The sequence below is a fragment of the Saccostrea cucullata genome, unplaced genomic scaffold, assembly GCF_032062105.1.
Source record: "Saccostrea cucullata isolate Sc308-1 unplaced genomic scaffold, CSIRO_AGI_Scuc_v1 ctg863, whole genome shotgun sequence".
Classification (NCBI taxonomy): domain Eukaryota; kingdom Metazoa; phylum Mollusca; class Bivalvia; order Ostreida; family Ostreidae; genus Saccostrea; species Saccostrea cuccullata.
The window spans coordinates 148,594-173,113 of NW_026923740.1; the positions used below are offsets into that span (position 1 = coordinate 148,594).

Sequence of the window (24,520 nt, forward strand, 5' to 3'; positions counted from 1 at the left end):
TTCTTTTTGATTTACAGGGTTTATAGTGTGTCTTATGAGAATTCTAAATATGTATTCAGAATCTTGATGCGTGCATTTATTGAAAAGATATGATCGAACCAAACTTTGTCCCACTGTCGGGGGTTCGAATCCCGCCGTGGGCGTTCCCAAATTTTTTCTTTGTTTCTATCATTTTTCAATTGTAAATGACTTTTCTCACTTTTTATAACATGTATGAAATATTTTGCCGATTTTTGAAAGCTATATTTAAAGATATTTTGAGGTTTATCTGTAATAATCATGATATATGTTGAGAGACTGCTGTAAATGAACGTAAAGGGAAAAATACATTCTGAAACCTATTTCATGGGATGAAGCAGCATAGATATCTAACGAAAAGTCGGTCGGAAGACCGCTTGTTGCTTTAGCAACAAGAACGCATCTAGTTTTTCTTCTTCTTCCTGGAACTTTTTTGTCCGGGAATGATCTTGTAAACTGTTCGTCCGATGTAAGTAAAACCTTTTTAGGGTTAGTAGACATGTTATGTAGATTTGCGGAATCAAGGTCATTTTGCGCGCACGTGCTTGCAAGAGCGTGCACGTGCAACACGTGAAATGACCAATATAATAGATATAGCCACAACTTTTCTATTTTTAAATGAAATGCTTTGAAACTCATAATGTGAGGATATATTAGTAGTATAGACATGACGACATGGTGAAAATAGCAAGATCTCACGCGCATGCACGTGCACTTCGCTCTGATTGGCTGCAACTAAAGTCTCAATATCTTTCTTGTTTTTTGACGAAATCCTTTGAAATTTTGAACATAGCCATGCATTAGGATATCCTACAACATGAAATAAAGCAATTATCATGAAAACACGTGCATGCATGTGCGCTGCAATCTGATTGGCTGAAACTTTAAACAGCTATAACTCCCTTGGTTTTCAACCAAACAGGATGGGATTTGGAACATAGATAGATATAATGGACTTCTACAAGTAGGTATGGTCACCATGCACATGCATACACGTGCGTGTACATGTGCTGCAATCTGATTGGCTGAAACTTTAAACAGCTATAACTCCCTTAGTTTTCACCCAAACGGGGTGGAATTTAGAACATAGATAGATGTAATGGACTTCTACCAGAAGGTATGGTCACCATGCTCATGTATGCACGTGCGTGCACGTGAAATGAGTAAAATCAAACATACTCTTGAATGAGCGTATTTTTTTTAATAATTTTGGATTAAATACTTTAATATTCAGTATATTAAAAATATAGATTGTGTAGACGAGATGATATGGTCATGACGCAAATGCATTCACATGTGTACGCGTGCAATGCTAAAGTTTAAATGATTTTTGTACACTTCTTTGTTAATGTTGTTAAAATCTCAGATGCATAGAGGTTGTTTAATGAAGCTTACAGGGAATATGGCACCAAAAGGGAGTTGGGGAGCGTTTGGGGAACATCTGTAACGGTCCCCGTTACAATTAGCACTAGTTATTATTATTTTTCTTCTTCTTCTTCTTCTTCTTCTTCCTGGAACTTTTTTGTCCGGGAATGATCTTGTAAACTGTTCGTCCGATGTAGGTAAAACCTTTTTAGGGTTAGTAGACATGTTATGTAGATTTGCGGAATCAAGGTCATTTTGCGCGCACGTGCTTGCAAGAGCGTGCACGTGCAACACGTGAAATGACCAATATAATAGATATAGCCACAACTTTTCTTTTTTTAGATGAAATGCTTTGAAACTCATAATGTGAGGATATATTAGTAGTATAGACATGACGACATGGTGAAAATAGCAAGATCTCACGCGCATGCACGTGCACTTCGCTCTGATTGGCTGCAACTAAAGTCTCAATATCTTTCTTGGTTTTTGACGAAATCCTTTGAAATTTTGAACATAGCCATGCATTAGGATATCCTACAACATGAAATAAAGCAATTATCATGAAAACACGTGCATGCACGTGCGCTGCAATCTGATTGGCTGAAACTATAAACAGCTATAACTCCCTTGGTTTTCAACCAAGCAGGATGGGATTTGGAATATAGATAGATATAAAGGACTTCTACAAGTAGGTTTGGTCACCATGCACATGCATACACGTGCGTGTACATGTGCTGCAATCTGATTGGCTGAAACTTTAAACAGCTATAACTCCCTTAGTTTTCACCCAAACGGGGTGGAATTTTGAACATAGATAGATGTAATGGACTTCTACAAGAAGGTATGGTCACCATGCTCATATATGCACGTGCGTGCACGTGAAATGAGTAAAATCAAACATACACTTGAATGAGCGTATTTTTTAATTAATTTTGGATTAAATACTTTAATATTCAGTGTATTAAAAATAAAGATTGTGTAGACAAGATGATATGGTCATGACGCAAATGCATTCACATGTGCACGCGTGCAATGCTAAAGTTTAAATGATTTTTGTACACTTCTTTGTAAATGTTGTTAAAATCTCAGATGCATACAGTTTGTCTTATTTAATGAAGCTTACAGGGAATATGACACCAAAAGGGAGTTGGGGAGCGTTTGGGGAACATCTGTAACGGTCCCCGTTACAATTAGCACTAGTTTTTCATATTTTCAACTTCTATCCAGCTTAGTCAATTTTAATTAAATTTTGTGCAAAGCATACCCCAGGAAGGGGGGATGGAGTGTCAAGTGTGTCTGTCCCTGTCGATATAATTTCAAAGCAGTTAGTAAGGTTTGGTTCAATTTTAAATCCTCTTTAGCAGAACCATTGGGCTAAAAACAATACTAATGTGAAAGCTTTATCATTAAGTGTAGAGATGTTTTTGAAGATTATGTACCCCTAATTAATGTACTGATAGTGTTACATTAGAAGTCTAAAATTTGCAAGGAATGGGTGTAAAATCTTTTTTAAATCTCCTTCTTAACAATCAGAAACTAACATACTATCTAATTAATATGCAACATTGTTTTGTGTTTTGAATGATGATTCCATTTTGATAAAATTATGGTGGATGGGGGGTAGGATGAAGATGCAGTTAGACATAGAAGAAAAAAAAAAGAGTTGATAGAATTTAGTTTTTCTTCCATTTTATTTATCAATACATATTTCTGAATAAGAAATATACTTCTACTTCTTGGTTGGGATTGATCAACATAAAGGGTGATCTTGCGGTAGTCAAGAAAAACATGTTTTATACGGCAAAGAAATGCCTTTATCTAATTGCAGAATGAATAAAATGGACAGAGGCAGAACTGAAGGAGATGCATGAAATGAGGAATATTTCAAAGATTGCCTGAGCATAACCACTGCTACTGGATAAGCATATGGCAATATAAAAGAACAGGGTCAATGGGGGTATCATACAGTATAGGCCATGAGAGACCCTGAAGAAGAAAGTATTGAACAGAAACAAAAATAAAACCATTTTGATATTTATTGAAATATAGGATCAAAGTCTTACACGTAAAATTTGGGCATGTAATGACTTTTCTCTAGCTCTAAGACTTATAACAGTGTTGATTTGATTTAATATCTTTATCCCGATTTGTTGAAAAGATTTGGACATAGTGCATCAATTATTTTAAAGTTTTGATACAACGAATTCATTCATTGTACTTGTATCCGAGTTTTCTGGTGCGACACTGTTTAATCGGCTTCAAAACTAAGTTTGTGATTTCCAAACCAGATTTATGAGGTCATGTAATATCTTTTTAACATCCGTGACTATTTAATCCATTCTTTTACATCTCAGAAGTATTTTTATTATTACAGGGAAAATATGCATTGTACATGTATCTGTAATGAACAGGATTATAGAAATTTTCCATATAATACAACACAATCTTAGCAACTGAAGGCAAATATTTTATCAAGGGTGTGATCTATTTATCAATATGGTTTTCAGCATCTTGCTCTACCTGTAATGACTTACTCCAAGTTCCAATATTTAAATTTAAATTTTGCAAACATGGTTATAAAATTCTTTAAAAGCCAAATAGTTTAGGCACAAGATGCTTATATATTTCATATCATTTGTAAAGTGTACACTGAATGAGATGTGGAATGTTAGAATTAAAGTATTAAATGTGTTTTGGACTTATGTGTGCTTATGCAGATAAATTTGAATTCAACTAGGGAAGGTAAATGTTATACTTATTGTGTTTGCAATCTAATGCAAGAGTATAAATATCCAAGACAAATTTGACAATTTTAATGAAGGTATAAGTAACACAAGAAGAATTGGACAGGTAAACATCACCTGTTGGGTTTTATTCTAATGTTGGGATGTAATATCCAAGAAGAGTTGAACCAATGTCCAATACCTATTGGGTTTTCTTTCATATGAAAAAAAATTTGAGTAACCCAAGAAGAATGTCCAATGCCTTTTAGTTTATATACTATTGAAGGAATGAAGATATCCAAGAGGAATTGGACAGGTGTCCATTACATGTTGGGTAGTATTCTGATGAGAGGATTCTCAAGAAACCCAAGAATTAGATAAGTGTCCATTGCCTGTTGGGTGGGATGTTGATATCCAAGAGGAGTTGGACAGCTGTCCATTACCTGTTGGATGGTATTCTGATGAAACAATTCAAGAAACCCAAGATGAATTGGACAAGTGTCCATTACCTGTTGGGTGGGATATAGATATCCAAGAGGAGTTGGACAGGTGTCCATTACCTGTTGGGTGGTATTCTGATGAAACAATTCAAGAAACCCAAGAATAATTGGACAAGTGTATATTATCTGTTGGGTGGGATGTAGATATCCAAGAGGAGTTGGACAGGTGTCCATTACCTGTTGGGTGGTATTCTGATGAAACAATTCAAGAAACCCAAGAAGAATTGGACAAGTGTCTATTATCTGTTGGGTGGGATGTAGATATCCAAGAGGAGTTGGACAGGTGTCCATTACCTGTTGGGTGGTATTCTGATGAAACAATTCAAGAAACCCAAGAAGAATTGGACAAGTGTCCATTAGCTGTTGGGTGGGATTAGATATCCAAGAGGAGTTGGACAGATGTCCATTACCTGTTGGGTGGTATTCTGATGAAACAATTCAAGAACTCAAGAAGAATTGGACAAGTGTCCATTACCTGTTGGGTGGTATTCTGATGAAACAATTCAAGAAACCCAAGAAGAATTGGACAAGTGTCCATTGCCTGTTGGGTGGAATGTAGATATCCAAGAGGAGTTGGACATGTGTCCATTACCTGTTGGGTTGTGTTTTGATGAGGAGATTCAAGAAACCCAAATAGAATTGGACAATGTACACATGTTCAATTGTTCTAGGGTAGTTCAATCCCTTCGTCAAAATATAACCCAACAGGTATTAGACACCTGTCCAATGCCCGTTGGATACCTTCATTCTGTTCAACATGTAATGGGCATTTGCTTATTATTAATTGGTCGTGACTCAAAAAGGTTTTTCCTTAAATACTTAATCTTGTTATTCAACAAAGGTTGAACAGAGTCTGAGATGCTGATAATTTTAGCTGTTGCTGATAAATACTGATAATTACTGTCGTCTTTTACTGTGGAGTCTGATAAATGCTGATAAATACTGTTGAGGTACTGTCGCTGCTGAGAATTACTGATAATTACTGTTGAGGTACTGTCGATGCTGAGATTTACTGATAATTACTGTGGTCATTGTTTTTAACCTGGGAATGGATTAAAATACCCTGAGAAATAATTATTTGTTTTTTTTTTAAAGTATTTTAATAAATTCATTACACTCAATTACAAAATAAATTATTCTAAATAAAAAAGTCACGTTTTATTAATTTGTTTTCAGTTTTCAGCTATTAATTACATTATAATTATTTTTAGACCATAATGTTAACATAGGCTTTCATAAATGTTTATGTTTTTTTTCTTTAAATTTCTCCTTACACGTAGATGACATTATCTGAGGAAAACTATTCTATTGTATTTGCAGTGGTTTTTCTTTAATATTTGTTCATAAAGGTTAAAAAAAATCTCATCTCATATTTTTTCTCACATGTCTGTGTACTGTCATCAAAAGCTTTTTGTGGGTATCTTTAATATCTTTAATACTTCAATACAGTCAATGGATGTAACTATCAATTTATTTTACCGTGTGGAGAACTGAAATGCATGAGCACATTAAGTTGAAAACACCCCCCCCCTTTCCATTTATTTTTAAATTAAGATCTCATTTTAACAAGACAGTATTAAATATTTGTCATAAATATAGTCTTAAGCGTACACTTTGTTATATTATAGAAGAATGTGACAGGGTGAAGCATCTTTAATTATTTTTTTTTTTTATACAAATACAAATACAAATACAAATACTTTATTGGCACAAACACAATTACAATAATTGGCAAAGGCCCACTGAACAACATTAAATAATGTTTACATATTTTTTCAAGAATTGTCAAGTAATTGACTTCTAAGATCAAAACAGTCTCTGATAAATTTAACAGTAACTTTCAAGACTTTTTGTATATTACTGTTTATACATAATTGTAGCATATATTTCTCATTGCTAAGATTAATATTTTTCTTTGTTATGTTATAAATATTACTAAAGAATGCGTTTCTTAGCTTAGAGTAAGAATTACAGTGAAAAAGAAAATGTATTTCATCCTCAATCACACCAGTATTACAAACATTACAATATCTTTCATTTCTTGATGTGGAAATATATCTATATATTATTTATATATTATGTAGACAGCGCGCTCTAGTTCTCCGATGTCCTCCCTGCGAATTTTATATCATTGTGTCGCATTTTAGCTTTCTCTCTCTCTCTCTCTCTTTTATTTGTTAAGGCTTAAGTATTGTACACTACATGACATAAATCTTATGCAGTGTGATTTTCAGTCAATGAAATATACATGTCTTTCTTTATAGGCTAATTCTTTTTTCATTGTATACAGTATTAAGTCTATGGGCATATGGCTTCTAATATTATGCGCCACTCCTTAAACATGGTATATGCGGTCAGTCAGTTAAAAAACAAAATAAAATAAATCATAACTTGAATTAACTTTTTTTCCATTAATGCACACTTTGTGCTTGTTGTTCTGGAACATACATGTCAACCATGCACGTGTAAAAGTTCTACTTTCGTTTTAGAATCGGGTCAATTATTAGTACATTCTGCCATAGGGATATCGTTGCGGCTTGCGTTTTTGTAAAATTAGAATTTTGTGCAGAGATTATAATTTTTTTTTTTTATTCCATTTTTGTCCGAGACCTTTGTATAACGAACAGTACAGACTTGGTGTTTATTTATATGATTTTACTTGATTGTAGCACAAAAAGGAGGGGTGAAATACTGCTTACAATTAAGTGATAGCCGATAGGGCAAGGTCTGTTCTTTAGTTGTGTGTTTTAAAAGTCATGCAAGTTATGATATTATACTTATCGAATTTTTTTATAATTATGCATGAATAAAATTATTTTAGAGAATCAATTGCAATGAACCATACAAAATTCAGAGCTGAAGTAATTATAACATTTATTCATGAGTGCGATACACAACGACAACGTCATGTTTCTGACATTCAAAATCCATACATTTAAGGTTTTTTTTTTCTCGGATAAAGCGAAGTGGAGTTTCCCTGCATCTGAATTGTGTACAATTAATGCTAAAATTATTTCAAAAAAGTGCTACACTAAACAATCTTTCTCTTTATATCTACGTATATGATTGTATATTTTGCACTCTTTTTTTTTTTTTTTTTAATTAAAAATTGAAGTCAATTTCTCGTCTACGTATTTACCGGTCCCAAACCATCGTTAGCAGAGATTCAGAATTGAAAATACATGTGACCACCTCCCCCGGGATATTCTTTTATCTGATAAACAAAATATACTCCCCGGCCTAAATTCCCTTACTTCGCATTATAGCAACCTACAAAATATTTTTGTTTAGTTTCTTATTCACGCATGCCTTTTAGACCTACTGTTATGTATAAAATCACCTACATTTTATATGTTTTTATGGTCTATGTATACTAATCTGAAATAGTAAAAAGATTCAAATAAATGATTGATTGATTGATTAAAGAAATATGCGTAAAACTAAAAAATGAAATTAAATACTGAAGAAAGATAGATCTTTGAGAATTGAATTAATAATTAAAATAAGTCTGTACAACGTACATGATGTACATGTATATATCTTTTTTTTTTTTATTATTGTACCAAAGTGTTCTATTCTAAATATTTTTTCTATCAATTTTATTCGTCATCAAATTCAATATTACGTTTTTTTTTGTGCGACCATAAACTTTAAGATTGTTCCAAAGTAGCGAGTACATGTACAACGTAGGTAGTTTGTTTATTGATAACACCGGTAGCCGCTGACGAAGAACAATAGGTAATTAGTGCCCATTGTTACGCTGACCACTACAATTTGCATGGAATATACAAGTTGTACCCCGTTCTACCCCGGGGCTGAAGACATGTACACAATACAGCCAAATCACAGGTCGATCACCGATTTCTGATCAATTGAAATCAATTTAAAGGTGTTTTCCTTTCAACTTTTTACCACGCAAAATTAAATCGATCAATTTGATCATATACTAATAGTGACATATTAAATTAAGTCTCATTTCAGTTCTTATTTCCCATTCGATAAAATCAAATAAAAAAAAATTAATGAGATTTCAAAACTGATTAAATAAAAAAAGATTTTGTATTTAAATTTTAAGAGACAAACTAAACACATGTACCTTTGCACTAGGGATTCTTAACCTCTAATTTTTAATCAGCTCGCCCCATTGTGTACTTGTACATATGTACATGTGGAGGAGTTTAATTCTTGGACGATCTACAAACGTCTACATAACATTAAAAATAAATGAATAAATAAATAAATTATTAATTAAAATCAGTGCCCACAGATTGAACATATTCACACCTGTTTTCACCTCTTAGTTACTTTTTAAAAGGGATAAAATTTCTAATTTTCGAGCAAATTTTCAAATATTTCGACAAAAAGAGACCAGAAAACTGTACATTTAACAAGATAAAAATAATTGTTTTCGAGAAAAATTGGCCTTCAAAAACAAAATGTTGTCCAAACTCGACCAGTTGACCTAGTGAAAACGGAACAAATCCAACTTTTCGAACCTGCAGGAAACTTTTTTTATCCCAAATTTTTTCCATCCATTAAGAACTTTTTTCTTATTATTGAAAAAAAGATCACCGATCTCCCTACATAATTTTCTTGGAGTCAGGAAAGGCGGCGATGGATCTTTTTTAAGATAGCATAATTTTCTTTTTATTTACAGTTTATTTTTCAAGAAGATCTTATGCAAAAGTAAAATTCCATTTTTTTTCTTCAGTTAATTTTTTTTTATTAATTCTATTTCTATATATTCATTCTGTTAATAAATCATTCGATTATTGTCAAAATTTTCACAAAGGTAATAGTAGAAATTGAGATCAGCATACATACATACAGTCATGTAATTTTGTCACAAGCAGAACATTGAAAGAAATATGAAAATTTTGTCATGATAATTCAAGTAAAAGAAAGTAATAATTGAAGGTTTTTATAGCCCTCTGTTTTATTTTAAACCAATTACCACGTTAAAAACAATGACCACAGTAATTATCAGTAAATCTCAGCATCGACAGTACCTCAACAGTAATTATCAGCAATTCTCAGCAACGACAGTACCTCAACAGTATTTATCAGTATTTATCAGACTCAACAGTAAAAGTCAATAGTAATTATCAGTATTTATCAGAAACAACAAAAAATATCAGCAACAACAGTAATAATAACAGTAAATATCAGTATTTATCAGCAACAACAGCACAGTATCAGTAATTATCAAACTTTATCAGTAAAATTTGGGATTCTCAGCACTTTTTTCGTCCAGTAGTGGGGGGGTCAAATGGGGGTCGAAAAATGACGTTTTTTGTGCAAAAAGTCCCGTCTTCCCTGAACTCCTTCTACATTTTACTCAGTAGCCTAATCATCTTTTGGGAGATGGTTGGTGGTGTCATGTAGATATGCAGTAAGGTTTTGGAATTTAGATTTTGCCCCGGGGGGTCAAATGGGGGTTGAAAAATGACGTTTTTTGTGCAAAAAGTCCCCTCTTCCCTGAACTCCTTCTACATTTTACACAGCAGCCTTATCATTTTTTGGGGGATGATTGGTGTTGTCACGTAGATGTGCAGTAAGGTTTCGGAATTTTGATTTTGCCCCAGGGGGTCAAATGGAGGTAGAAAAATGATGTTTTTTTATGCAAAAAGCCCCGTCTTCCCTGAACTCCTTCTACATTTTACACAGTAGCCTAATCATCTTTTGGGAGATGGTTGGTGGTGTCATGTAGATATGCAGTAAGGTTTCGGAATTTAGATTTTGCCCCGGGGGGTCAAATGGGGGTTGAAAAATGACGTTTTTTGTGCAAAAAGTCCCGTCTTCCCTGAACTCCTTCTACATTTTACACAGCAGCCTAATCACCTTTTGGGGGATGATTGGTGGTGTCATGTAGATGTGCAGTAAGGTTTCTGAATTTAGATTTTGCCCCGGGGGATCAAATTGGGGTGGAAAAATAACGTTTTTTATACAAAAAGCCCCGTTTTCCCTGAACTCCTCTTACATTTTACTCAGCAGCCTATTCATCTTTTGAGAGATGGTTGGTGGGGTCATGTAGATGTGCAGTAAGGTTTCGGAATTTTTATTTTGCCCTGGGGGGTCAAATGGGGGTCAAAAAATGACATTTTTTATGCAAAAAGCCCCGTCTTCCCTGAACTTCTCCTACATTTTACACAGTAGCCTAATCATCTGTTGGGAGATGGTTGGTGGTGTCAGGTAGATGTGCAGTAAGGTTTTGGAATTAAGATTTTGTCCTGGGGGGTCAAATATGGGTCGAAAAATGACGTTTTTTGTGAAAAAAGCCCTGTCTTCCCTGAAGTCTTCCTTAATGTTACTCAGAAGCCTAATCATATTTTAGGAGAGTTACATATTTTGAAAATTATGTAAAACATCAACGTCAAGGGGTAAAAAAAAAGCATCACATGCTGGGAAACACCTTGAATTCTTATGAGTAATTAATGTATATGTCAAATGTGAGAGTCATATCTCATCTCAATCAAAAGTTATAAGCAAATGCAACATTTTTGAAAAGTAGAGGCTTGACCTCTTCAAGGTCAAGGTCACAGAGTAAAAATCATGATTTATTTGGAAAGGTCTTATCACAGGTAATAATATACATGCATTATGATATGAATGCCCTAACTTTTCTCCTTCAAAATGATGAATTTATAACAATTTAATTTTTTTGCAAGTAGGTCAAACTTCTAGGTCACAGGTAAAAAAAAAACAAGATTTGTTTGTGAAACACTATGCGCCCGGCGGCAACAAAGTTCAAAAAATCTATTTTTAGCATATTGATCACAGTCAAGGTCACAAGGTCATTGACCATGGTGTCATTCGAAAGAACTTAATCAATGGAGTATGCATACCAAATATGAAGTCTCTATCTCCTATGGTTCAAAAGTTATGGCAAAAAGTGTAAAGAGCTATTTTTAGCATATAGGTCACAGTCAAGATCACAAGATCATTGACCTTGCCGTCGTTTGAAAGGACTTTATCGATATCGTATGCATACCAAATATGAAGTTCCTATCTCCTATGGTTAAAAAGTTATGGCAAAAAGTGTAAAAAGCTATTTTTAGCATATAGGTCACAGTCAAGGTTGCAAGATCATTGACCTTGATGTTGTTTGAAAGGATTCTATTAGTGGAGTATGCATACCAAATATGAAGTCCCTATCTCCTATGGTTAAAAAGTTATGACAAACAGTGGAAAAAGCTATTTTTAGCATATAGGTCACAGTCAAGGTCACAAGGTCATGTCCCTTGAGGTCATTTGAAAGGACTTTATTACTGGAGTATGCATACCAAATATGAAGTCTCTATCTCTTATTGTTCAAAAGTTATGGCCAAGGTTAAAGTTGACGACAAACAGATAAACAGACAAACAGACAAAAAGACAAACAGAAAGGACAAAAACAATATACGCCCGGGATCTATCGATCCGGGCACATAAAAAAACCATGCCATTCTCACAGGTAAATACTAATACATAAGTTTAATATTCAGTAGATATGACCGTGATGACCAAGGTTAAATTTATTGAGACAGATGGACAGTCTGACATACAAATATACATATTTCTATATGAATTGGGTAAAATTGGCCCAGTGGTTCTAGAGAAGTTAAAAATGTAAAAAGTTTTCAGACAAACAGATGGACGACACGTCACGACAGACGTTACATGTTAAGGAAACCAGAAAAGCTCAAATGAGTGTTTTGAAAGGGTTAGAATATGGTTGCAGTATTTGAAAAGCTGTTTTTTTCATGCAGAGATATACATGACCAACATATTCATGTTTTATATTTTCTTTAGTAATTTGTTTGTTTGTTGTGAATACATCTCTCTTGGGAATTTTTCCCTCATATGGAGACACCACCAAATAATAATGAAGACAAGATGTGTTTGTGAAACACTGATGTCCCTGTATGGAAGCCTATGGCGAAGGTTGAAGTTTCTCAAATATATGTCAAACTTAAAGTTCAAGGTCAAAGGATTCAAATTGTTAGTATCAGAAGAAAGTCTTGTCACAAGGAATGCACATGTGAAATAAAGATATCCCTAGTAATTCCTGTTCAAAAGTTAATTGCCAAGGTTAATTTTTTTTAAGTGGTTCAAACTCTAGGGTCAAGGTCAAACATATTTATAATTGTTGACAGTTCACAATGAATACACATGTTAAGCATGAAAGCCCTAGCACCTATTGATCAAAATTTAGGCCAAGTTTAAAGTTTGGTATTTTTCTTGTAAAAATGTGTATCCTAGGTCAAGGGATTTCAGGTAAAAATTAATGGTACCCAAATAAAAGGTCTTAATTGTCACAAGAAATAAACCTATAAAATGTAGAAGCCATTTGTGTAGCCCATCCCACTTAAAACTTATGGGCAAGGTTATAATTTCTGCAGAAAAATAGACAGACATAATATAAACACAAGAAACAAAATATGTATAATTAGTCAAATGGAAAAAAATATACTATTTAATTGGAATCACAAAATAGATTGTTATTTCAGGGACAGGGAGTGGGTAGGGAGATTGGAATCCCCCCCATCCCCCCCCTGGAATTTGCTTTGTTATTTAAACAAGACTATATACTGAAGCAAATAAAAAATGACTTTGGACATCCTCCCCCTAACTGAGAAAACATTGACCACACTATCATTGTTTTTATTTTGTTTATTTAATTTCAGTTTTTTTTCTCCTGCTTGTCAGGAAATTCTGGGCTGGAAATTTTTTGACTGAGATGTGAACCCCTCTCCCTACTCCCGAAAAAAAATTCTGGATCCGCACCAGTATTGGCAGTAACTGAATGTCACATCGACAATGGCACTGGCAGATAACTTCACAATATGAAATTCGTCTAGTGTGCCATGCGATGATCTTTGACCCTTTTTGAACTTTAACCTAATCGTTTGGGTTTATTTTACTCCCCACTATACTTAAACTTGTACTTACCGACTGCCATACATGTTTGTCTCGTCAACTTCATGAAATATAAATCCAGTTATAACACAAAATGAATTAATCCAATGCACATCAGACTGCAGCCATTTGTGCTAATTCCATTCGACAAACCTTCGTCGATTCCGTCACCTTATCAGATGAAGTGGGAATCGGCCGAGGTGTGCCAAATGGTGTTTAATCTAAAAATATGATAATGGGTGACGCAACGTGATGTGATGTAGAAATTTACATGTTAACATGTATAGTACAAGAACAAATTTTAAATTAATTCATAACAAACGATGTTTTAACAAAACTTTTCCATCTAGCCTATTCCAAACAGTATGTGCTGTGTGATTGTGGTGTCGACGGGGGGGATTAATAAATTTAAAAAGGTCCTATTATGAGCAAAACATTTATCAAAATCTAATTTACATCATTAATAGAATTCAAACTGGTATATAATGAATTAAGCATGTAAAATAAATATAAGAGGTTCTGAGTTATAGGTCACAGGGCCGGTCTGAGAATTTCATACTCAGTTTGATGAATACATGTAAATCATTGGTGTCGGAAGCAAATTCAAAGTGGGGGGGCTAGGTGTAAAAAAAAATTTTTATACCTTCTAAAAAAACCTGACAAGCAAAAAAAAAAAAAAAAAAAAAAAGAAAACGAAAACATCAATTTCCCAAACACGAAAATCCTATTCCGGGGGTGGGGTGGGGGGGGGGGGGGGTTGAATTCGAACTTCAGTACCATAATTTTGTTTTCTATACACTACCTTTTTCCCATTTTTTACCTACATGTATACTGCCATGTGTCTGTGGAAAGTGGGGGGGGGGCTAAACCTATGAAGCAATGTTCAATATCTATACTAAGTATATGTTTGGAAAAAAAGCACCGGCCCTAGCCCCCCCCCCCTCCACCGGTTCCGACGCCTATGTAAATTATAGAATTATTTTGACTTTTTCCTTGGAAAGCCGGCCAATATGTAGGAGCGTGTTTTAGAGGCAAACACCTTAGTGCGGGTATTACTGTCTCATGACAGCATCTAGTTAAAACTGTTAAAAAGCTTGCCTGACTAAATCAATCAATATCTGCATGAGGAGAGATAAACCTTTTGATCAATACTTTTGTGGATTAAAATATGTCCTTGCTTTATATTTTGAAAACTGTTATTCTGTTGGGGGGGGGGGGGTCTGCAAGTAGATTGATCTGCCCTTGAATCTAAATTGAAAGATACATTACACCTATTATTATATATCAATAATATCTGAGATGAAATCATGCATTGTAAACATTTTAAAAGATGGATATAATTAAAAATACACATTTTGCATGTTTTGTGGGAGTGTATTTATTCCACTAAAGTTAACAGTAGTAAAGTATTTATGTTTTTTTTTTTCTCTTAAAAAGGAGGGGGGGGGTCCACTATCATATATATTAAAAATAAAATAGGAAAATTCAATATTTAAGCCTTTGTGGGGGACAATCCAAGATTTTGTACTGGTTTCTTATCTATTGTATGCATCTGAAACGGGGATACAAATGTTCATGCATCTGAGACCATGAATTGTTGAACTGCGATGATTATTATTGGACTAGTCCATTTATGTAGTAAACAACCGCGGATTCGGGAAAAAAAATCTTTAGTGTTGCTTGTCCACATACTGATATATACGATATATGTTACTTAAACTATTAAAAGAATGAGATAAAATTTGTAGATAGAATTTCTGAAGTATTAGAAGGAGGTTAAAAGGACAAACTTTATTTAATTCCCGTACTACGGAAGCCCGTTGGTGCCATGTACGAAAAATATTTTATCTGGCGGCCGCCACTTATTATATGGCGGCCGCCAGATAATTATGTGGCGGCAGCCACTTATTATTTGGCGGCCGCCAGATTATTATGTGGCGGCAGCCACTTATTATTTAGCGACCGCCACATAATTTATATGGCGGTCGCCATATATTTATCTGGCGGCCGCTACATAATATCTGGCGGCCGACACATATTTAACTGGCGGCCGCTATATAACATCTGGCGGCCGCCACATAATTTATCTTGCGGCCGCAAAATATTTATCTGGCGGCCGCTACATAATATTTGGCGGCCGCCACATAATTTATCTGGCGACCGCTACATAATAATTTGCGGCCGCCACATACTTTATCTGGCGTCCGCCAGATAACTTTTGGCTACCTTATGCGCGCGCATGTTTTAACGTGTGATTTCAGAGGTGTATACAGTGTGAAAATCAACCAACCAAGAGATTTATTAGGACCAGACACTCCAAACCACACTTCTAGTAGATATGTTTTTGTATAGAGCAGATTAATATTAAATATAGTTTTGCATTCTGGATTTCCAAGAATAGTGTTCCAATATTTAAGAATTCTTTTTTATCATTATATTTTTCATCAATAAGCAGCGGCTGTGTCAACATCAATCATATCTTAACCCAATAAAGACACAATAACACACATTTCACAAAATAATTTATTCGGCGGCCGCCAGATATTAGGTGGCGACCGCCAGATATATAAGTGGCGGTCGCCAAATAATAAGTGGCGGCCGCCAGATATTAAATGGCGGCCGCCACTGAATATCTGGCGGTCGCCAGATAAATTTTTTTCGTACGTGGCACCAACGGGCTTCCGTACATAGAAGTTAGCACACCCATTCACAAAAAAGAACAATCCAAGGAAAAATCGTGAGCTTTCTAAGTGAAATTTGGCGCGAAAAGAGCGATTCACCCCTTTCGTAGAATATAAATGGACTGTTCCAGTAGTATAGAAATGCAAAAAATACATGGAATAATTGTTCCATGCAAAAAGATTAAAGGAAGTAAACGCTAAAGTTTTTTGCCTCAGGATTCTTTTTTCTGAAAACTGTTTCTTTTAAAATGCAGGTAAAGAATTCCAATGTAAATCAGCTTGAACAAAATCTAGCTCTCTAGGTATGATCTATTAGATTTGGATCTTGCAAATATCAATCCTTATACAGCCTGATGCCGTGACGTCAGGAAATTACTTTTAAAAATTGTCAACCAGTATAAAACCCATTTAATTAAACACATTATTGTGTGTCATTTTCATCGCCAATTAATCACAATTTGAAAATTTCGACAAATTTAACCACTCCGGAAGTGATCTGGGTCTTCGTCCGAGGTAAAAGTTTCGCATCACAACCAGGTAAAAAAATTGTTTCATTGTCCTGCAACAAATTTAGATATATTTAAACAAACAACTTCAATGATAAGAAAATGATAAGACATAATTAGTGCTTGTGGCAGTTCAACATCATTATCCCAAACAGTCTGAATCATCCGTAAAGCGGTAGCACAAGAATATTGCCCAAAATGTGTGTGATGCACTGCCAAATTCCCGGTTCTGAGTCCCATTAAAACATTTGGGCTTTTTTTAAGGAATGTCAGAGACCCCCCCCCCCTCCGCCTAATTTCATCAACTTAGACACTCTCTACCATCGGCTCATACATTCACCTCTGTCGTTGGCTCGCGTATACACAGTGTTAAACACGAGAAATAGTGCGTTTGTTTCAATTCATTACAATTCAATTTCTCTGCTTATGTCTGAGTTTTGAGATAGATATTTACTAAATCAATCCAGAACTATTGATCTGAATTGAAACAATTCTTCAAATATCACGTTTTATAAGTTATGTCAAAAATCTTGACGTGAGCCCATTGCAGAGGTGTCTGAGAGAGGAACGAACGACAACTCTGCATGGGAGATTGCAACTTAGAAAGATCCATGCAGTAGGCATCCATGAGAAAAGGATGCCTTGCAGTAATTAGAACGAGTGGTGGTCTTACTTCTGAGAAATTATTTTCTGTGAATTTTCATTTTGAGGGTATATCATGTGAAAATAAGTTTATTTTAATAAGTTGAATGACAACATTTTAGTATATGTGGTATTTTTTAACATTGTTACGATTTCTTTATATATAAAGACGGAATGCTTACGTTATCGCTCGCGGCGTAGTTATACACAGTGTAAGACAGAAAAATCTCACACTGCTGTCTCACACCGGACAAGTCAATCTAACACTGGTGATTATGCGAGAAAACAATATCATATATATTGAGAAGATATGCACGTGTGTTTGATTTGCTCTTCACTAATACTCTAAGAAAAGTCTTACTTGGATCAGCCATACTAATTTGCCTATTATTCGCATTTATTGTTATACACATAAGAAGTTTAAAATTTACAGATTAAAGTGTAAAAGTGTAAAATTTACAGATTGAAGTGTAAATTTTGCAGATTTAAATGTAGATTTTACAGATTAAAGTGTAAAATTTATAAATTAAAGTGTAGAAAAAAAATATAAAGTGTCCAAGTGGCACTAATACGCTTACGTACTTATCACATGCCTAAATATATAGGATTTTTGTATGACAAATCATATCACTAGAGTTTTTCTCATTTATGCTCAGAATGAAACAAGATGCGTTTGTGAAACACTATGCGCCCGGAGGCAACAAAGTTCGAAAAAGCATATTTCTAGCATATGTCACAGTCAAGGTCACAAAGGCATTGATTTTGGTGTCATTTGAAAGAACTTGATTAGTGAAGTATGCATATCAAAAATGAAATCTTTATCTCTCATGGTTCAAAAGTTAAGGTGAAGGTTCAAAAAAGCTATTTTTAGCACATAGGACACAGTCAAGGCCACAGGGTCATTGACCTTGGTGTCATGTGAAAGGACTTAATTAGTGAAATATACATGCCAAATAATAACTCTCTATCTTTCTTCGCTCAAAAGTTATGGCGAATGTTAAAGTTTGCCGACAAAAAAAGAAATGTTTAGCGTATAGTTCACAGTCAAGGTCACAAGGTCATTGACCATGGTGTCATTTAAAAGAGCTTTATCAGTGGTGTATGCATACCAAATATGAAGTCTCTTTCTTTTATGGTTCAAAAGTTATGGCGAAGGTTAAAGTTTGCAGAAAAAACTATTTCTAGCATATAGGTCACAGTAATGGTCACAAGGCCATTCACCTTGGTGTCATTTGAAAGAGCTTAATTAGAGGAGTATGCATACCAAATATGTCGTCTCATCCATTCATGTTTCAAAAGTTATGGCGAAGGTTAATGTTTGCAGACAAACAGACAAACAGACAGACAGACAGGACAAAAACAATATACGCCTTGGATCTTTAGATGCGGGCGCATAAAAATGTCATGTTCGGGGATGCGCCGCCCGAGCATCTCATTTGTTTCAAAATCGTTAACAATTTTAAAATTGAAATATAAACTTATGATTTATGGTTTATTCTATTGATAGAAAAAAATGATGTTTACTAAAATTGTTAAAATTCATTGATTTACCTAAAGCGGTTTTAAGTTTATGGCGCTAGTCACAAATGTTCTCATATCTCCTAGTAATATACTGAAAGGAAAAAGAAACGCAGGGTAATATAATGTTCGAAAAAATTTTGACCACTTCACCGAAAATTATGAAAATTGGTCAGAAGAGAAATTTAGTAACTGTGCAGCAAAATCAGTATTCAGAATTACTCAACCATAAAATTTATGACGTCACGTAGGGAAAACGCTAAAAAGTCCAAAACACGTGCAATTTGATAATGACGAGTTTGTCAACAAATCTTTTTGCATTATTTGATGCATATGAGGTATGCACATCGTTTTTCAATATTAAGAGACATTATGAATTTCTAGCAATCTTGGCACAGTTTACGGAAGTTCAGTGGGGTCTTGTTTTCGAATTGCCTAATTAATGAAAAAGGCAACATCGGTTTACAAAGCAATTTCTTGTAAATTTTCCCCCATTAAACTTGTTACCCGTTGTCAGAGAGGGTCTGGAATGGTTTTCAATCAACCGTGACGATGACGTTAACACGAAACAGAGCCATGTTAGGAGCGGGCTATTCGTCCTGCCATCTCTTAAATCGCCACCTTACTACCACAAAAACAGCCATTTATAGAGTAGATGATTATAATCATTACATTCATACGAAATTTGAAAGAACACAATTCCGCATTTAGGATTTTTGAGCCAGTCAACTTACAGTTGCATTCCTCTCACTGGCGCATGCGCGCGCCCTTTGACTTATTTTTTTGCGCGGTTACCCATGCCAAATATAGCCAGGGTTTGAAAGATAAACAAAGAGTTAAAATTCCATGCAAAGAAGAAATAAGACTCTGACAAATGCACAGGAAAGACATTGAAGATAATGAGAGTTTTCGATTTTCACTTTTGGGGGGGTATCGTCATTTGAGCTTCAATAACTCATGAATTATTAGACAAAATCAAATGGGAATTTGGCTATATCTTTTTGAAAGATAATTTTAAAAGTTAGATAGGAAAACTAAAACATATTTTATGAAAAACAAATTTAATTCACCTGAAAATTTTACCCTGCGTTTCTTTTTCCTTTCAGTATATATTGAATATGAGGCTTTTATTGGTCGGATACATCAAAGAAAATTGTCGAATTGTTTATTTATGTGTATATGAATTTAAAATCTTTACGTTTTTCAAAAGGACATGGAAGAGACAATGAAAAAACTTCAAGAGATAGTTGGTGCCAATCCAGTCTTTCGAATTGAAGAATTTAAAAATTGGGCAGCAACACAGAGAAGTTGTGTAATTTCTTGTAAACCTACAACGAAAGAAGAAATGTCAAGGGTAATCAAAGCTGCAGCCGAGCTGAAAGTGGGCATACGATGTGCTGGTCAGCGCCATAGTTGGGCACCAATCTCTCCTGATAACGAGCAAATTTGCATTAATGTTGACCAAATGAAGAGTGATTATGATGATGGATCTAAAATTCGAATTGCCAGTGTAAGTTAAAATTATAACCAACCCTGAATTCAAAATTATTTTGGGAAGGTATGTACATAGCTGATTTTTTAAATGGAGAATGCTTTATAATATGTTTTACGGTGTGACCGTTGGGGCGAGCGCAGTTGTACCATCAAAAGCACTTAAGATCAGCCACTTCGAACGTCAAGCCGCACGAGACATCTCGACTAGCTGTGACGTCATACGACGTCACAAAGCTCGTCGGAGCTTACGGAGACAAGCGTCTGTTTGAAACTATAGAACTAGTGCAATTTTTGTCGAAAAACATTGCAGAGTTATTTCTTGTTTCTTTGAAAGATTTCTACAAACTGAAAGTCTGATATATGCTTTGCGTTATTATGTTCCCCAAACGAAGTTGGGGAACATATTGTTTTTACTCTGTTTCTTATTATGTTCCCCAAACGAAGTTGGGGAACATATTGTTTTTACTCTGTTTCTTATTATTATTATTATTATTATTATTCTTTTTTCTTCTTATTTCTTCTCCGGTACTTTTTTGTCCGGAAGTGTTCTCAGAAACTGCTCACCAAACTAAGTTAAAACCTTTTTAGGGTTAGTAGGCATGTTGTGTAGATGTGCCGAACGAAGGTCATTTTGCGCGCATTCGCATGCACGTGCGGGCGCGTGCAATGAGTAAAATGACTGATATATTTAATATGGTTGTAACTTTTATATTTTTTGATAAAATGTTTTGAAACTCATTATATAAAGATATATAAGCTGTGTAGATAAGATGACATGGTCAAATTTGCATGAACTCACGCGCATGCACGTGCGCTTTGCTCTGATTGGCTGAAACAGAAATCTTAATATCTTTTTTGTTTTATGATGAAATGCTTTGAAATTTATAACATAGACATGCATTAGGATGTACTACAATATGATATATAAAATTTTTCATGAAATCACGTGCATGCACGTGCGCTGCAATCTGATTGGCTGAAACTTTAAATGAGTATAACTCCCTTGGTTTTCAACCAAACAGCATGGGATTTAGAACATAGATAGACATGAAGGACTCCTATAGGATGGTATGGTCACCATTCACATGCATGCACGTGTGTGCACGTGCGCTCTGCTCTGATTGGCTGAAACAAAAATCTCAATATCTTTTCTGTTTTTTTTTTACAAAATGCTTTGAAATTTAAAACATAGGCATACTTTAAGATGTCCTACAATATGATATATAATAATTGTCATGAAAACATGTGCATGCACGTGCGCTGAAATTTGATTGGCTTAAACTTTAAATGGCTATAACTCCCTTGTTTTTCAACCAAACAGGATGGGATTAAGAACATAGACATACATAATGGACACCTACAAGAAGGTAAGGTCATCCATCATGCACGTGCGTGCACGTGCAAATGAGTAAAATAGTGTAGACAAGATGATATCGTCATTACGCTCATGCAGTCACATGCGCACGCCCGCATTGCCTGGTATACTTTTGGGAAAACGTTGTTTACGTCTTAAATGCATAGATTTTGCCTTCTTTAATGAAACTTACAGGGAATATGGCACGAAAAGGGACTTGGGGAGCGTTTGGGGAACATCTGTAACGGTTCCCGTTACAATTAGCACTAGTTATTATTATTATTTTTCTTCTTCTTCCTGGGTACTTTTTTGTCCGGGAGTGATCTTGTAAACTATACATCCGACTTAGGTAAAACCTTTTTAGGGTCAGTAGGCATGTTATGTAGATTTGCGGAACGAAGGTCATTTTGCGCGCACGTGCTTGCAAGAGCGTGCACGTGCAATGCGTGAAATGACCAATATAATAGATATAGCCGTAGCTTTTCTATTTTTGGATGAAATGCTTTGAAACTCATAATGTGATGATATATTAGTAGCATAAACAATATGTCATGGTCAAAATAGCAAGATCTCACGTGCGCTTTGCTCTGATTGGCTGAAACTAAAGTCTCAATATCTTTCTTGTTTTTTGACGAAATCCTTTGAAATTTTGAACATAGCCATGCATTAGGATATCCTACAACTTGATATATAGCAATTATCATGAAAACACGTGCATGCACGTGCGCTGCAATCTGATTGGCTTAAACTTTGAATCGCTATATCTCCCTTGGTTTTCAACCAAACAGGATGGGATTTGGAACATAGATAGATATAATATACTTCTACAAGAAGGTATGGTCACCATGCATATGTATACACGTGCGTGTACGTGCGCTGCAATCTGATTGGCTGAAACTTTAAACAGCTATAACTCCCTTGGTTTTTAACCAAACGGGGTGGGATTTAGAACATAGATAGATGTAATGGACTTCTACAAGAAGGTATGGTCACCATGCTCATGTATGCACGTGCGTGCACGTGAAATGAGTAAAATTAAAAATACACTTAAATTAGAGTATTTTTTAATAATTTTGGATTAAATACTTTAATATTTAGTGTATTAAAATATATAGATTGTGTAGACAAGATGATATGGTCATTACGCACATGCATTCACATGCGCACGCGTGCAATGTTAAAATTTGAATGAACTTGGTACACTTCTGGGTAAACGTTGTTAAAATCTCAAATGCATAGAGTTTGTCTTATTTAATGAAGCTTACAGGGAATATGGCACCAAAAGGGAGTTGGGGAGCGTTTGGGGAACATCTGTAACGGTCCCCGTTACAATTAGCACTAGTTATTTATTTATTTATTCGGCAATATTCGCGCAAAGGACATTGGGTAGTTCAGGAATTCTGGGAATGTTGCACAGAGAAATTTGGCTGACGTATGTACAGATTTCAATCCGAATTTCCTCTGTTCTTACACGTTAGTCTATTGAGCTCGCTTCGCGAGCGTCGCTTCGCGACGCTCGCTGCGCTCGCTATTAGTCTATTGAGCTCGCTTCGCGAGCGTCGCTTCGCGACGCTCGCTGCGCTCGCTATAAATACTTGGTTATTTTCATTCCTAATGAAACATACAAAATAAATTTACACTAATGGAAAGTCGGCAAAAACCAGAATGAGGGAGGATTGCACATACTGGTCGTGGTTTGCAATGACAAATATATGACAAGAATTATAGATATGGGTTACCTCCTATTTAAGATATTCGACTTTTAGTTTATTTAATTCGATCTACACTGCACTCTGATGATCTAATATGTTCTACGGTGCGACCGTTGGGGCGAGCGCAGTTTATATTTACTTTCGAAAACATTTACACAACTTTAACTTGCACTGCCTATCCTCAGTTCATCAAAAAAGAAGAAAAATCACTTCCAAGGCATCGGGATCGAGATTCCAAACTTTTCGGAAGTTTCCGACAAAATCGGAAATACCCGAGCCGTTAAGTGACGAAAGTATGACGTCAAATAAAAAGTCCTTTTGAGTTAGAACGCAAACGATAGTTTTGTGGCATGGAGGTTGCATTAAATCGTTGTTTGTAATTTTTTTCAAGTAAGTTGTTGCTATGTTTTAGCCACCATGTTGCTATGCTTCGCAAAGGACTATTGGGATTGAAGAATGTTTTCACGTGGACTCATAAAAATTTCTTGGATCAATGTGCAGATTTCAACCCGAATTTCCTCCGTTCGTACACGTTTGTCTATTGAGCTCGCTACGCGAGCGGCGCTTCGCGCCGCCTCGCTGCGCTCGCTATTAAAAAAACTCCACTTATTATAAAACTGGTGTATAGTTAGTTCTTCATGTCCGTAGTAAATTAAATACCGTCACCAGTCTTGCGTCGTCACTAGACAAATAGTCTACACACATGAGATCAGAAATCATTACCATTTCGTCATTTAAGGTCAGACGACACGTTCCTCAAATTTATGTTTGTTATCTCTTGGTATTATACAAATAATTATTCATATTTGTCATTTTCTTCTGATTTCACATTGTTTTCAAAATGTTTTTAAATATTAGTTCACCAAAATTTGTTATATAGGCCATTCAAAAGATTACCCATAAGGGTTATATAAGAAATATGACCCTGTGATATCTTGTCCAAATGCTTTGTAAGGTACCCTAATTTTTTAATTGTGAAGAAACTTGTTTAATACCTATACTTCAATGAGAAATTCTTAGGAAAAATTATATATTTTTGACCGGTCGGCAGGGGATGCTCACTCCTCCATGGCACCCGATCCCATCTCTGATGTTTCGGGGGTCCGTGT

General features: G+C 35.1%; 1 protein-coding gene across 1 annotated transcript in view; it reads left to right on the plus strand.

Annotated features, from left to right (window-relative positions):
• Window positions 1-24,520, plus strand: part of LOC134264804 (uncharacterized) — a 194,911-nt gene that overhangs the window by 129,682 nt on the left and 40,709 nt on the right. The window contains exon 5 of the mRNA XM_062747082.1: window positions 20,062-20,361. Coding sequence (XP_062603066.1) covers window positions 20,062-20,361 — 300 coding nt within the window. The remainder of the gene's footprint in view (window positions 1-20,061; window positions 20,362-24,520) is intronic.